Source organism: Garra rufa, chromosome 11, assembly GCF_049309525.1.
Source record: "Garra rufa chromosome 11, GarRuf1.0, whole genome shotgun sequence".
Taxonomy (NCBI): domain Eukaryota; kingdom Metazoa; phylum Chordata; class Actinopteri; order Cypriniformes; family Cyprinidae; genus Garra; species Garra rufa.
In genome coordinates, this window is record NC_133371.1 from 35,930,585 (window position 1) to 35,946,710 (window position 16,126).

The following is a 16,126-nucleotide window of genomic DNA, read 5'->3' on the forward strand; positions in this document are numbered from 1 at the left end:
TAATTTTTTAGACATTTTTTTAAAGGACATAGAATAAAATATCATTTTTAAAAAATGCTAATTTTCCATTTTTTCTTACGATCTAAACAATGTAATGGCATGAAAAAAATACGCAAAAAAAATCGCAAATCTTTTTTTTTTTTCTGGCTCTCAGGAGGACAGAAATATTTATTAAAACTGCCTAATTAAAATAAACTATAAAACGATAATCCAGTGTATTATTATGCAATATTTTTATTTGTAATTTCGTTCCCATATTTTTCATGACCAAGACGTTTTTTAATTCTCTTGGTGAAAAAAGAACTTTTATTATGAAACACAAAACGCTCTTCCTGGGAACGTCACGCAGCGTCACTAACCTGCCAGATTGTTTTTCTGCATTGTGCGCTGCTCTGCCACAGACAACTGATTATGAGCAGGTGAAGTTTCAGCGAGTATCAAGAACAAGTTTATTTCAGGTACACCGGAGTGAGTTTGCGTGATTTAAAGCTGTAGTTCTGTTTATACAAGACAAGCAAGACCCATTTTGTTGTTGTTGTTGTGTTAACAGATCATCTGTCTGTCTGTCCCAACAGCATGTCAGAACCTAGAACAGCTGGAGCTGATGCTGGATCAGTGGTGTCTGACCCTCAACATTCCCAAAAGCTGCTAAGGATCCTGCAGTGTTTAAGACAAGAGGAATGTTTTCAAGATGCAGTGCTGGTTTTGGATGGTGAAGAGATTCCTGTTCAGAAAAACATTCTGGCTGCTGCAAGTCCTTACATCAGGTATGAGAATACGCTTCAAACTAGGGTACATTTGCATGAAACTGGATCAGATCGGCAGAGCTGGTATGTTTGCTCAGACATGTAACAGACCCTTGAGCAATGTGTCATACGGGTGTGCCAAACAGCCCCACCTTGCCTGTTGCTCGGGTCAGTTAAAGGAATAGTTCACCCAAAAAAAGGAAAATCATATACACACCCTCATGTGAACTACTGTATCAGCTCATGAGACTTCTGCAGGACAAAAATGAGAGATTTTTAAAGAATGTCCTTGTCAGTCTTTTCTATGCCTTGGCAATGACTTATGATTGAAAGCCTCAGAAAGGAAACCAAATTACTGCAGAAGAGTTTAAATGAATTTATGGATGCTCGGATATTCAATTAATAAACTAAAACTAAAACCACTAAAAATCATTACATAAAAAAAAAACATTAACTGAAATAAAATAAAATCTAAAGTTAAACGTGTTTTATTTGACCTAGTTTACAAAGAAACATTTCACCTTTTCATTTAGTTTAAGTAGTAAAATAACTATAACTGTAAACTAAAGCTTAAAAACTAAAAACATGAAAATTTAACCAAAATTAAAATGAAATAAAATCTCATTCAAAAAATAAACACTACCAGTCAAAAGTTTTTCAAAATATTATCTTTTGCTCACCAAGCCTGCATTTATTTGATCCAAAATACAAAAGCAGTCAAATTTTGAAATATTTTTACTATTTAAAATAACGGTTTTTCTATTTGAATATATTTTTAAATGTAATTAATTCCTGTGATCAAAGCTAAATTGTCAGCATCATTACGCCAGTCTTCAGTGTCACATGATCCTTCAAAAATAATTCCAATATGCTGATTGGCTGTTCAAGAAACATTTATTATTAAAAATATTATTATCTATATTTAAAACTGTTGAGTACATTTTTAATAAATGTCAAATAAAATGTAAAGGTTTTGTTTTTTTTGTTTTGGAATTATATAAATTAATGCTTTTATTTAGCAAGGATGCTTTAAATGAATCAAAAGTGATGATAAAGACATTTATAATGTTACAAAAGATTTCTACTCAGATAAATGCTGTAGTTCTGAACTTTTTATTCATCAAAGAAACCTGCAAAAATTCCACTCAGCTGTTTTCAACATAATAATAAAAATAATAAATAAATAATGCAGCAAATCAGAATATTAGAATGATTTCTGAAGGATCATGTGACTGGAGTAATGATGCTTAAAATTCAGCTTTGAAATCACAGGAATAAATTACATTTTAAAATATATTCAAATAGAAAACAGTCATTTTAAATAGTAAAAATATTTAACATTTTTACTGTTTTCTGCTGTACTTCGGATCAAATAAATGCAGGCTTGGTGAGCAGAAGAGACTTCTTTAAAAAAAAAACATTAAAAAACTTTTGACTGGTAGTGTATAAACAAAAACTATATAAACGCCTGTGTATAACTATAAGATTCATAATCTATTTGATTAATGGATTGTTCTTGTGAAGCAAATATTTTTTTAAAGAAACAGTTGATGCAAATCTACCGAATCAAGTATCAGACAGGATTGTTTTGCAAATTCAGTCCACTGATTCGATTATCTGGTGTCTCACTAAAGTTCGCTGATAACTCAATAATTCCACAGTTCTTAAACCTCTTTCATGCTTAATATTCAGGTTTTCACAGTAGGCATGTTATCACACATCTTAATCCAAGCTTACTTGATGCAATGAAAGAAGTGGATGAGCTGGAAACATTATATCAAGGCTCATTTGCCCTTATTGGCTCAAGTGCTTGTAGAGTAAGTCCAGCATTTTTTCGTCACCTGAGGATTCTGTTACAAAAGTAACACAGAAAAGAAATGGTATGCAAATGGTATTCTAATGTAAAAGCCCTGACCACCAAACAAATCCTTGCACATCTTGAATCAGCTGATACTGAAAATAACAAATTAGTAGAACCTTTGTAGTGCTTTGTAGTCCTTTTATTAGCTCCACAGTGAATGCAAACTCATGTTTCCAGGACCAAATTAAATTACAACCCACCAAAGGAGGATGGATCTGTATACAAAATCGAGTTGCAAGGAATCGCTGTCACAATCATGAGGCAGATATTGGACTACATTTTCAGTGGGCAGGTAATTATACTAACAAATACTATTTAAAAAGGTTTCCCATAACATTTATATGAGAGTTTTCAGGCCCAGAAATGAACAAATATTTTTCAAAATATATATAAAAATGTTTTTTTTTTTTTTTTTTTTTTTTTTTGTAATCATTATCTATTACAATTAATTTCATTATAATCAATTATAATTACAAAAGTTGGAAAGGCTATGAAAAAGTACACTGCCAGTCAAAAGTTTTTGTTTAGTTTTTTTTTTTTTAACCAAGTCTGCATTTATTTTTTTTAAGTACAGCAAAAACTGTAATATTTTGAAATATTTTTACTATTTAAAATAACTGTTTTCTATTTAAATATATTTTAAAATGTAATTTATTCCTGTGATTTTAAAGCTGATTTTTTTGCACCATGACTCCAGTTACATGATCCTTCAGAAATCATTCTAATATTCTGATTTGCTTCTCAAAAACATTTATTATTATTATTATTAGTAGTATTAGTATTAGTATTATTATGTAGCAAACAGCTGAGTAGATTTTTTTTTTTTTTTTTTGATGAATAGAAAGTTCAGAAGAACAGCATTTATCTGAAATGGAAATCGTTTGTAATATTATAAATGACTTTATCATCACTTTTGATCAATTTAAAGCTTCCTTGCTAAATAAAAGTATTAATTTCTATAATTTCTTTCCCCAAAAAATAAATAAATTATACTGACTCAAAGCTTTTGAATGGTATAGTGTGTAATGTTACAAAAGCTTTTAATTTCATATAAATGCTGATCTTTGGATCTTTCTATTCATCAAAGAATCCTGAAAACAAATGTACTGTTGCTGTTTTAAATATTGATAATAATACTAAAATGTCTCTTGAACAACAAATCAGCATATTAGTATGATTTCTGAAGGATCATGTTACACTGAAGACTGGAGTAATGATGCTGAAAATTTAGCTTTAATCACAGAAATAAATTACATTTTAAAACATATTCAAATAGAAAGCAGTTATTTTAAATAGTGAAAATATTTCACAAAATTACAGACTTTGCTGTATTTTGGATCAAATAAATGCAGGCTTGGTGGGCAGAAGAGTCTTCTTTAAAAAAAGATTAAAAACTGTTCAAAAACTTTTGACTGGTAGTGTAATAGAAATTCATTGATCAAAATGCATGAATTATGAATGTGTGTCACAAACTATTGGGTTTCCTTTGTCATATCTACAAAGGAACGTCCACCAAAACTTTTCTCTTTGGCACTCTTGGTTCCTAGATTACTCTGAGTGAAGACACCATCCAGGATGTGGTCCAGGCTGCTGATCTTCTGCTCCTCACTGATCTCAAATCTCTGTGCTGTCAGTTCCTGGAGAGCTGCATCACTGCAGAGAACTGCATCGGTATCCGGGTCTTCTCTTTGCATTACTGCCTGCACCATGTCTACCACGTGGCCACCGAGTACCTGCAGACGCATTTTCGAGACGTGGCTAATACGGAGGAGTTCCTGGAACAGCCGCCTGATCGCCTGTGTGAACTGCTGTCCATAGAGAAGCTCAACGTGGGGAATGAAAAGCATGTTCTGGAGGCCGTGGTCCGCTGGATCGCACATGACACTGAAGCTCGGAGAGTGAGTGGAACAAGTGTTTTAGAAAGGTTTCATATGCACAGGCGTTGAAAAACTTCACTTATATTCATTAATTATGTCATATAGGGTTACTATTGTTAATCAAAACAAACCATAAAAAACATTTTATTTGCTTGAAATTAGATTTACTGAAATTAAACGTTTACTAAAAATTAAAATAAAATGTAAAAAAAAAAATAAAGTAAACTTTTTACAAATTTTCATCTAGTATAATTTTTGTTTTTATCTAATTTGAAGTACTAAAATAAGTCAAACTAAACTAAAACGCTAGCTAATAACTAAAAATGACTAAAAAAATGCAAAAGCGCAACAAAATTACTAAAATTTTCAAATTAATTTTAAAGCAGAAAACATAAAAATAAAATACAAATATTAGGAAAAACAATATATATTCAATTTAGATAAATAAATACTGCTGTTCAAAAGATTTGGGTCAGTCAGATTTTGAAAATCTTATAGCAAGTCTCTTGAAATAAACATTGCCTGGAGGTAAAATGCAATGTTAAATTATTTTCATTTCAGCTAGTCTCATTTTTGTTTAGTTTAACTTGGAAGTACTAAAATATTTAAAACTAAACTAAAACTAGTAACAAAAAACCTATAGGCATATTTACAAACTAGAGAAACGCAACAAAATGGCTAAACTTTAAAATTAATGTTAAAACAAAATAAAAATAAAATCTAATTTCAAATATTAGTAAAAACAATTAGAATAGTATATATTCAAATTAAATGAATAAATACTACTTTTCAAATGTTTGGAGTCAGTACAATTTTGAAAACATTGTAAAGTCTCTTAAAAAAACATTGACTGAAAATAAAATATAATGTAAACTTTTTAAAAATGTTCATCTAGTATAATTTTTGTTTTTATCTAACTTGAAGTACTAAAATAAGTAAAACTGAACTAAAACACTAGCTAATAACTAAAAATGACAAAAAATAGGCATATATATTTTTTTTAATTGCAAAAGCACAACAAAATTACTAAAACTTTTAAATTAATGTTAAAGCAGAAAACATAACAATAAAATAAAAATATTAGCAATGATATATACTTAATTTAAATAAATAAATACTGCTGTTCAAAAGTTTGGGGTCAGTCAGGTTTTGAAAATGTTATAAAAAGTCTCTTGAAATAAACTGAACTGACTGAAAGTAAAATAAAAATGTAAAAAACTTGACTTAATTTCAGCTAGTCTCACTTTTGATTTGTTTACCTTGTAGTACTAAAATATCTAAAACTAAACTAAAACAAATAAGAAAAAAACTGTAGGCATTTTAAAGTAATAAAAATTGCAAAAACACAACAAAATTACTAAAACCTTAATATTAATGTTAAAACAAAAAATATAAAAATGAAATCTAATTTAAAATATAAGCAAAAAAATGATCAAGTCAGCAATTTTAGAAAATAGTATAAAAATATTTGTGTTTGTTGTTTGTTTTGTTTTTGTTTAACTTAAAGTACTAAAATAACTAAAACTAAAACAAATAACTAAAAATGAATTACCTAAAATCTATAGGCATATTTAAGGTTAAGCAAAAAATGTACAAATAAAATATGTAAAAGAAATTTGCAAAAAATTATAATAGTATATATTTAAATTAAATAAATAAAGAAATATTGCTGTTCAAAAGTTTGGGGTCAGTCAGATTTTGAAAATGTTATAAAAAGAGTCTTGAAATAAAATAAACGTTGATTGAAAGTAAAATAAAATGTAAAAAAAAAATGCAAACTTTTCTAGTCTCTAGTCGCTAGTCTCATTTTTATTTTGTTTAACTTAAAAATAATTCAGACGTAACTAAAACAAGTAACTTAAAATTACAAAAAAAAAGTAAAAAGTAATAAAAAAATAGCAAAAACATCAAAATTACTAAAACTTTCAAATTAATGTTAAAACAGAAAATATAAAAATAAAATCCAATTCCAAATATTAGCAAAAAATTACAATATATTTTCAAATTAAATAAATACTGCCGTTCAAAAGTTTAGGGTCAGTCAGATTTTGAAAAATGTTATAAAAATCTCTTAAAATACAATAAACTTTGACTAAAAGTAAAATGAAATATAAAAAATAAACTTTGTAAATTTCATCTAGTCTCGTTTTTGTTTTGTTTAATTTAGAGTAATAAAATGACTAAAACCAAACTAAAACAAATAACTAAAAACTACAAAAAAACTATAGCTGTCTCAATGGCAAAAACAACAAAATGACTAAAACTTAAAAATAAAATCTAATTCAAAATATTAAAAAAGTTCAAAATAGTATGTATTCAGATGAAATAAATACTGCTGTTCAAAAGTTATATTTTGAAAATGTAATAAAAAGGCTCTTACGCTTACCAAGGCTGATTTTTATTAAATCAAAATCAGTACAAAACAGTAATATGGTGATGTATTATTACAATTTTAAATACATTTTTGAATAGAATGTTCAAAGAACATAATTGTTTACTCTGTCACTTGATTATTCATCATCCTTGCAGATTAAAACTATTAATGTCTTTCAAATCAAACTTTTTAATTGTGTGTTATTTATTAATATTAATTAGAGCTGATATTTACATAAGTCCTTTTTAAATAGGATACCTTTCTTCCAGGTCCACATGAAAGAGGTGATGTCTGCCGTGTGGGTTCAGGGCCTGGATCAGAGCTACCTCCAGGAGCAGATGCTCGGAGACTCCCTGATGAGGGAAGTGATACGGAATTGTTGTATGGAGTCTCTGGGAGGAGCAATGCAGCAGGGGGAGGCGCTGCTCGCTGCGTTTAAACCCCGCGGCTACTCCGAGTGTATCGTCACTGTAGGTGGTGAGGAGAGGATGTGAGTATAAACGTGCAATATAAAACGAACTAGATTTTACTGTTTTTTTTATGTTGCGCTGAATTCCTGTGTGTTTCAAATGCAGCTCGCGGAGGCCCACGCCATCAGCGCGATGTATGTGTCCACTTTACGACCGAAACAGACAGCTCTGGATCGAACTGAAGCCAATGAACGAGAGGCGTGTTGGCCACGGGGTTGTGTCAGCAGGTTTGTACCGTCTCATCATTGTTTTGATGCGGATTGTTTTTAACATTTAATAATAAGAAACATTTTTATAACAAATCAGCATGTTAAAATGATTTCTGAAGGATCATGTGACAAAGAGTGGAGTACTGGTGCTGAAAATTCAGTTTTGCTTCAAATGAATAATTGTAAAAATGTAAAATATACACTTCCAGTCAAAAGTTTTTGAACAGTAAGATTTTTAATGTTTTCAAAGAAGTGTCTTCTGCTCACCAACCTGCATTTATCTGACCCAAAGTACAACAGAAATATTTTAAATATTTGTACTATTTAAAATAACTGTTTACTATTTTAATATATTTTAAAATGTAATTTATTTTTGTTTAATTTCAAGCTGAATTTTTGCATCATGACTCCAGTCACATGATCCTTCAGAAATCATTCTAATATTCTGATTTGCTGCTCAAAAAACATTCATTGTTGTTGTTGTTGTTGTTTTTTTGATGAATAGAAAGTTCAGAAGAACAGCATTTATCTGAAATAAAAATATTTTGTAATATTATAAATTAATTTATCATCTCTTTTGACCAAAAAAGGTACAATTTGGAACCATTTTTACTATTTAAAATATAAAAATAAAATCTTTTAGCGAAAAATTACAATAATATATATTCTGTGTAAATAAATATTGCTTTTCAAAAGTTTGGGATTAATACGATTTTGAAAATGTTATAAATGAAATAAAATATAGAAAGTAAAATAAATGGTAAAAAACAAAAGTAAATACTGATTTTCAAAAGTTTTAGGGTCAGTTAAATAAAAAAATGTTAAAAGAAGTCTCTTGAAATAAAATAAACTGACTAAAATAAAAATATATATATTTTAGCTAGTTTCATTTGTATTTTGTTTAACTTGAAGTACTAACGTAACTAAAACTAAACTAAAAATGACAAAAACCTATAGGCGTATTTTTTGAAGCAATAAATTGCAAAAACACTTTCAAATTAATGTTAAGACAGAATAAAATAAAATCTAATAAAACATAAAACATTTATTTGATCCTGAGTACAGCAAAAACTCTACAATTTTGAAATATTTTTACTATTTAAAACAACTGCTTTCTATTTGAATATATTATCAAATGTAATTTATTTCTGTGATCAAAGCTACATTTTCAGCATCATTGCTCTAGCCTTCAGTGTCACATGATTCTTCAGAAATTATTCTAATATGCTGATTTGCTGTTCAAGAAATAACAGGAATGAATAACTTTTTTAAATAAATTCAAATAGAAAACAGTTATTTTAAATAGTAAAAATATTTCAAAATTGTACTGTTTTTGCTGTACTTTGGATCAGATCAATTCTGGCTTGGTGAGCAAAAGAGACTTTTTTAAAAAAACAATAAAAGTCATACTGTTCAAAAACTTTTGGCTGGTAGTGTACTTAAAAAGAAAACAAGTTTTTTAAATTGTAATAATATCAAATCAAATGATTGCCATTTTGATGAGCATAAGAGACTTTTTTTAGAAACTCTGGCCTTTTAATTTTCAGCCATTTGGTTTATACAAATGAAAGAAAATCCATAACTTAAAATTGTCTTGACTCAATCCACTATTTGGAAAGCATGTGGTCTGGAAAAGATGTAGAACCATGTCCTGTCTTAAGTTTAGTACGTCCACAGCAATATAAATCCATTATATGCTCTCCTGAGCAATTTCAAAAATCGTTTGAATCTTTTAATGGATTTAAATGGATTAATCTACATATAACTCTTATGAAATCAATTACAGTCTGACTTGTTTCTCACAGTTCATCCTGAGGATTATTGGGATTTCTGTGTACTATTATTTAATGACTAAACTGTAGGCTTGCCACGATAGACGGTGTTGACGGTGTTACCGGTTTTAAGACGCAACACCGGTGACATCACTTTTCCACCGTGACACCGTCTCCACATTGTTTTTTTTTTTTAAGTATTCGGTTTTTTTCTTAAATATTTATTTGAATTGAATGGAAAATATCATTCTAAATAATTTACTTAAGACGAGAGCATGCACTATAATTAAAAACTGAACATAGCTACAATGCGTCATATTTCATTTATCACGTGAGGAGTTCACGAGTTCGCGCTTACATATAATAAACACATATAAGTCAATAAACGTAAAAGTTAAGCGTGTTTGGCGTGCTGTACGGGAGAGAGCTCCGAGCTTGGTAATCATTCCCGAGCCCGGGGCACTCCCCCTGCCCAGGGAGAGGGGCCCAAGCTCGGCATTCGGCCCGAACCCAATAAGCGCTCCCCCGAGCTGATGGTGAGGAGACGGACGATGGCGGACGATTTAGTGTCAAAAAGCAATGCAAAAGCACCTGTTTGGCAATATTTTTGGTTCAATTTTTTTTTTTTTGTAGTTTCGTTGTCGTCCATTCAAACAATTGACGCCGAATGGCCAATTCCCGCAAAACTGAAAGTAAAAGTATAATACGCACGCATTTATAAGCTATTTAAAAACAGAAAAAAAGAGGAAACTCCCACCCCCACGGTGACACCGGTATTACCGGTGTTGTCACATGCCGATTAACCGGTGCGGAAATTTCCTCATCGTCACAACCTAAACTGTAATTAACTGATAATCTGTCTGTCCAATCAGAGGGATACCTGTTTGCAATTGGAGGAATGAATGAAAACAAAACTGTCTTGAGCAGTGGAGAAAAATATGACCCAGAAACAAACACCTGGACCCAAATCCCAGCAATGATGCAGGTATACCTCTTTCCTCACAGTACATAATGTCATTATTGACTAGTTGGTGTTAGAATGACTGAAATTTTAAACAAAATGTACATGCAAATTGAGAATGAAGGCTTCATATTACACTAGCAGTCAAAAGTTCTTGCACAGTAAGATTTTAATGTTTTGTAAAGAAGTCTCTTCCGTTCACCAAACCTGCATTTATTTGATCCAAAGTACAATAACATTGAAATATTTTTGCTATTTATAATAACTGTTTTTATTTAATTATATTTTTAAATGTGATTTATTCCTGTGATTTCAAAGCTGAATTTTTAGCGTCATTACTCCAGTCACACGTTCCTTCAGAAATCATTCTAATATTCTGATTTGCTGCTCAAAAAACATATATTATTAATGTTGAAAACATCTTTTTCAGGTTTCTTTGATGAATATAAAGTTCAGAAGAACAGCATTTATCTGAAATAGAATTTTTTTTAAACATTATAAATGTCTTAATCACTTTTGATAAATTTTAAGCAACCTTGCTAATAAAATTAATTTCTATAATTTCTTTAAAAAAAAAAAAATCTATATATATATATATATATATATATATATATACACATACATACATACATACATACATACTGACTCCAAGCTTTTAAATGGAATATTTCAGACAAAAGCTGATCTTTGGTTCTTTCGATTCATCAAAGAATCCTGAAAAAAAATTTACTCGACTGTTTTAAATATTAATGATTATAATAATAAAAATGTTTCTTGGTCTCTTGAACAATAAATCAGCATATTAGAATGGTTTCTAGTAAAAACAAAATCATAATTTGCTGATTTTGCTGTACTTTGGATCAAATAAATGCAGGCTTGGTGAGCAGAAGAGACTTCTTTAAAACATTAAACATTACTTACTGTTCAAAAAATTTTGACTGGTGGTGTATATTTCTGAACTCTGAAGCTTTGTGAATTGCATAAGTGATTAAAAAACAGCGGGACAATATAAAATTAATAATAATAAATCTTTTTAATTGTAAAAACAATATGTTTTACCTTTTTGAAACATTTAAATACAGAAGGCTATGTTATCATTAAAATCTATTTCTTTGTTAAATTGATGATAAATTGTGATTTTTATTTTTTGCAGTTAGTCACTTTGAATAAAAACCTGCCAAGTGAATGAATGTAAATGGAGAAATTTGAATAGGAATGCTACTGTTGGACTAACGTTAACTAAATTAACCATCATAACCATTTATTAAAGCAATTTAACTATATGAATCAATAACTAATTTGGTATAAAGCACCTTGTTTATTGATTTTAATTCATGAAAGTGATAGATACTATATAATCTCCTCCTATATAATACAGTTCTTACATAACCCACCAGGTGTCAGTATTGTAATGTTATATTTTCTTGTGTCTCTCCAGGCCAGACAGCACTTTGCTATTGCAGAGTTGGATGGCATGATCTATGTCTTAGGTGGAGAGAACGAAGACACTGAGGTCCTCCTCACGATGGAGGTATTTGACCCCCATTGCAACGTTTGGCGAACGCAACCAAAAATGACCACAGTGCGCAAGGTAAGGTTAAGCTCCTTTTTTTTGTTCAAATCAGCACACTTTCATTGCAAAACTCTCATGTTTTTCTCACTTGTTTCTCTATTCTTCAGTTCGGTTGCTGTGCCACCATGAAAAAGAAACTGTATGTGATGGGCGGAGGATCCTTCGGGAAGATTTACGACTCTGCAGAATGCTATGACCCCAAAACCCAGCAGTGGACAACAGTCTGTCCTCTTAAGGAAAGAAGGTACAGTGTGTAAATGGACTTTCATTCATTTAGCAGATGATTCTTTTCAAAGCAATCAATAAGTTAAATAAATAGTTCACCCAAAAATAAAGATTTGCTGAAAACTTTCTCAGTCTGAAGGCCATCCAAAATGTAGACGAGTTGAAATGTAGCATTACATCTCTTGCTCACTAATGGATTCTCTGCAGTGAATGGGTGCCGTCAGAATGAGAGTCCAAACAGCCGATAAATACATCTTAATAATCAAAAAATAATGTACGTAGTTCGCAAATTGTGTGTTTTTAACAAACAAATCTATTATTAAGACATTTTGAATGTCAAACCATACCTTCTGGCTGAAATATGAAATTCTATTTATAATAATGCTTTCTCAATTGAAAAAGTCATCTTGTCTGAATCAGGAGAGAAATATGCACATACTGTATTAATCACTGTTTACAAGCGTAGAACAGTTCAAAACTGTTATAAAGAAATATGTTTTTGGATTTTGATAAAAGGAGGATGAATTTTCTTACTGAAGGATGCATTTTATGGATTATGAACTCAAATTTTTTACCAGAATTGCTGGTTTAAAGATAAACGCCTTATTGATGGATTTATTTCGTAGAAATACACAGCTTTTCATTTCACTAGACATTAAATGATGGACTAAAGTGGATCATTGTAATGTTTTTATCCGCTGTTTGAACTCTCATTCTGACGGCACCCATTCACTGCAGTGCATCCATTGGTGAGCAAGTGATGTAATGTCAAATTTTTCCAATTCTAATTTGTTTCTTCCAATGAAGAAACAAACTCATCTACATTTTGGATGGCCTGAGAGTGAGTACGTTTTTAGCAAATCTGTTTTGAGTGAACTATTTCTTTAAATACACTTTTTGTCTTAAAAAATTGAAACAAAGAGTTTGCAGTGGAGAAACACAGACTGTACAACCAACATTTTGTGTAAGGATCTATATCTTTATATAACATTGGAAAAATGTGTCAGTGTGCCTTTGCAATTTGTTTCATAACATTTTAACTTCAAAAGACGGTGACGTAATATTATTACATTTAGGTAACCAGGTTTTCACTGAATAGGTGTGAAAGAGGTTACATTATTATGTGATAATGGGACACGGCAGAACGCAATTCAGCATAACTCATCCCCCATGCATTCAAACCACAAACACTGGATGATCAAAACGCTATGCTCTTTGTAGATGTGAATTTAGTGAATGTTTTTTCACATCCCGCATATGACGCAGAGAAACGTCAAAGTTAAACAGATTACATTTTAAGGCAAAGGCAGCACATCTTCAACAGCTATGAGAACTGAGACACACCCTCCGATCTGTGATATCTTACAGATGTGTAGTTAGAACAATTGTAGTCAAGGGACCTATCAGTCTAGCCCATGTAACTGGAAACAATTGATCACCATCTGGAGGAACATAAATAGTCATTTTTCTTTGTGTTCTTGTCTTGTTTGGAGTATAATTTTGTTCACAGTTCTGTTACACAATATAATGAGCTGCCTGGCTGCCTACTGCCTTCTAAGGCAGCATCCTAACCACCATGAAACTTCATAAGTAACTGATTTGAGACACTCTGCATTGGCACTAACTACTGACGCAATACAGATAGCACTTTGCACAGAAGACTTAACTCCTCGCAATTGACCCTTCATGTAGACCCATCCCCTTCGTTACTGCTGGCAAACTATGGCGCTCTCATGGCAAAGAGTAAAAAATACATCACGGAGCAAAGAGGAAATTGACAACGTGTCGACAGACAAAACAGAGCAGGTTACTTTTGATATAAAACAAAGTCTCCGCTTTTAAATTTAGTCTTTTTTTTTTTTTTTTTAATTCAAACAAATACAGTTCTGTGGCTCTTCAATGTGTCATGACAGAGCACTGTAGCGCCTCAGTTCAAGCGGCACATGAACCGGTCATCTCTTCCTCTTTACTAGTTAAATTAAATAAATATGTATGAACATCAGAAGGTATCTTGTTTCAACCGTGAAAAGACGTCTATACACACCATTTTTCAAGTTTAAGTCCATCAACATTAATCTACTCTCTGGTCTGGTTTGTGGTTTGTTTGTTGGACAAAAATAGCAGATTCTGCGTTATGATTGGTCATATCAACTGTCAGGCAAACTTCCTAAAGAGCCGTATTAGTAAAGAGAAGTACAGTGTTGGATTTTAATGTTGTTTAACAACAGCGATTGTTCAGCTGATTTTCTGATTAAAAAAAAAACTTTTAATAGACAAAAGATGCCATAAAATAGTTTTGATCTATATATGTTACAAAAGAAATCATTAAAAATTGTGAATTACACTACCAGTCAAAAGTTTTTGAACAGTAAGATTTCCATTCTCTTCACCAAGCTCGAATTTTTTTATCCAAAGTACAGCAAAACAGTAAAATTTTGAATATTTTTCAAATAAATGTTTTCTATTTGAATATATTTTAAAATGTAATTTATTCCTGTGATCAAAGCTAAATTTTCAGCATCATTACTCCAGTCTTCAGTGTCACATGACCCTTCAGACATCATTCTAATCTGCTGATTTGCTGTTCAAGAAACATCATTTTAATAAATAAAAAGCTTTTGTCACATTACATAGTATACTATTTAAAAGCTTGGAGTCAATATATATTGGGGGCGGTATAGAAATTCATACTTAGCAATGATGCTTTAAATTGATTGAAGTGATGATAAAGACATTTTATAATGATACAAATGATTATTACTATTTCAGATAAATGATGTTCTTCTGAACTTTCTATTCATCAAAGAAACTTTGAAAAAAATTCTACTCAGCTGTTTTCAACATAATCAAAATAATAAATGTTTTTTAAGCAGCAAATCTATATATTCAAATGATTTCTGAAGGATCATGTGACTGGAGTAATGATGCTAAAAATTCAGCTTTGAAATCACAGGAATAAATTACATTTTAAAATATAATTAAACAGAAAACAGTTATTTGAAATAGAAAAATATTTAAAAAATTTGAGCAGAAGAGACTTCTTTAAAAAACATTACAAATCTTACTGTTCAAAAACTTTTGACTGGTAGTGTAGATGTGAATGATTTCAGAAGGATCATGTGACAGAGAAAACTGGGGTAATGACTGCTGAAAATTCAGCTTTGCCGTCACAGGAATACATTACATTTTAAACCATATTAATGTAATTACTCTGTATAATCAGCTGTTTGCTAATTGACATAATTGTGATTTGTGCACTACTCCTTGATGACAACCCGACTTTGTAATTTCCTCAGGTTTGGCGCGGTAGCTTGTGGCATTGGACAAGAGCTCTACGTATTTGGTGGTGTGAGGAACAGAGACGCTGACAATCCAGAGTCCAGTCAGATGACCATCTGCAAGTCTGAGTTCTTCCATGATGAACTAAAAAGGTTAGCCTTTCAAAGCAACACTAGTACAGACCAATACTAGAGTGATGTGTATGTTCATCATGAACATGCATGTCTTTGTTTTCTCTCAGGTGGGTGGATTTAGATGACCAGAACCTCTGCATTCAGGCCACGTCATCTTTTGTTTATGGAGCTGTTCCCATTGGTGCCAGTATATATGTGGTTGGAGAACTTGACACTGGTAAGATGATAAGGACTTATAATCACATTTTATCCTCTGTTTAGAAACGTCTTTTTATACGTATATCTTCAAATTCCGACCTTGAGAAGGTCAGAGGTTTTTGTGCTATGATAACATATACATTCAAGCTACAACCAGTTCAAATGTGAAGTTTTTTAAAGGGTTAGTTCAGCCAAAAATGAAAATCCTATCATTAATTACTCAACCTCATGTGGTAACAAATTTGAAGGCCTTTGTTCGTCTTCACAACACAAATTAAGTATTTTTTTTATGAAATCCGAGAGCTTTCTGACCCTGCATAAACAGCAATGCAACTACCACGTTCAAGGCCCAGAAAGGTAGTAAAGACATTGATAAAATACTCCATGTGGCATCAGTGGTTCAACCATGATGTTACGCAGCTACAAGAATGCTTTTTCTGCACAAAG

The 16,126-nt window shown here is 31.0% G+C and overlaps 1 protein-coding gene across 1 annotated transcript in view; it reads left to right on the forward strand.

The window, feature by feature from the left end:
• The first annotated feature begins 399 nt into the window (after positions 1–399).
• The window catches only part of LOC141345333 (gigaxonin-like), a 25,196-nt gene continuing 9,469 nt past the window's right edge, over positions 400–16,126 (forward strand). Inside the window, exons 1-11 of the mRNA XM_073850195.1 lie at positions 400–458; positions 576–767; positions 2,785–2,899; positions 4,155–4,505; positions 7,128–7,348; positions 7,434–7,555; positions 10,182–10,294; positions 11,709–11,861; positions 11,951–12,087; positions 15,365–15,499; positions 15,589–15,698. Coding sequence (XP_073706296.1) covers positions 577–767; positions 2,785–2,899; positions 4,155–4,505; positions 7,128–7,348; positions 7,434–7,555; positions 10,182–10,294; positions 11,709–11,861; positions 11,951–12,087; positions 15,365–15,499; positions 15,589–15,698 — 1,648 coding nt within the window. The 5' untranslated portion in view covers positions 400–458; position 576. The remainder of the gene's footprint in view (positions 459–575; positions 768–2,784; positions 2,900–4,154; positions 4,506–7,127; positions 7,349–7,433; positions 7,556–10,181; positions 10,295–11,708; positions 11,862–11,950; positions 12,088–15,364; positions 15,500–15,588; positions 15,699–16,126) is intronic.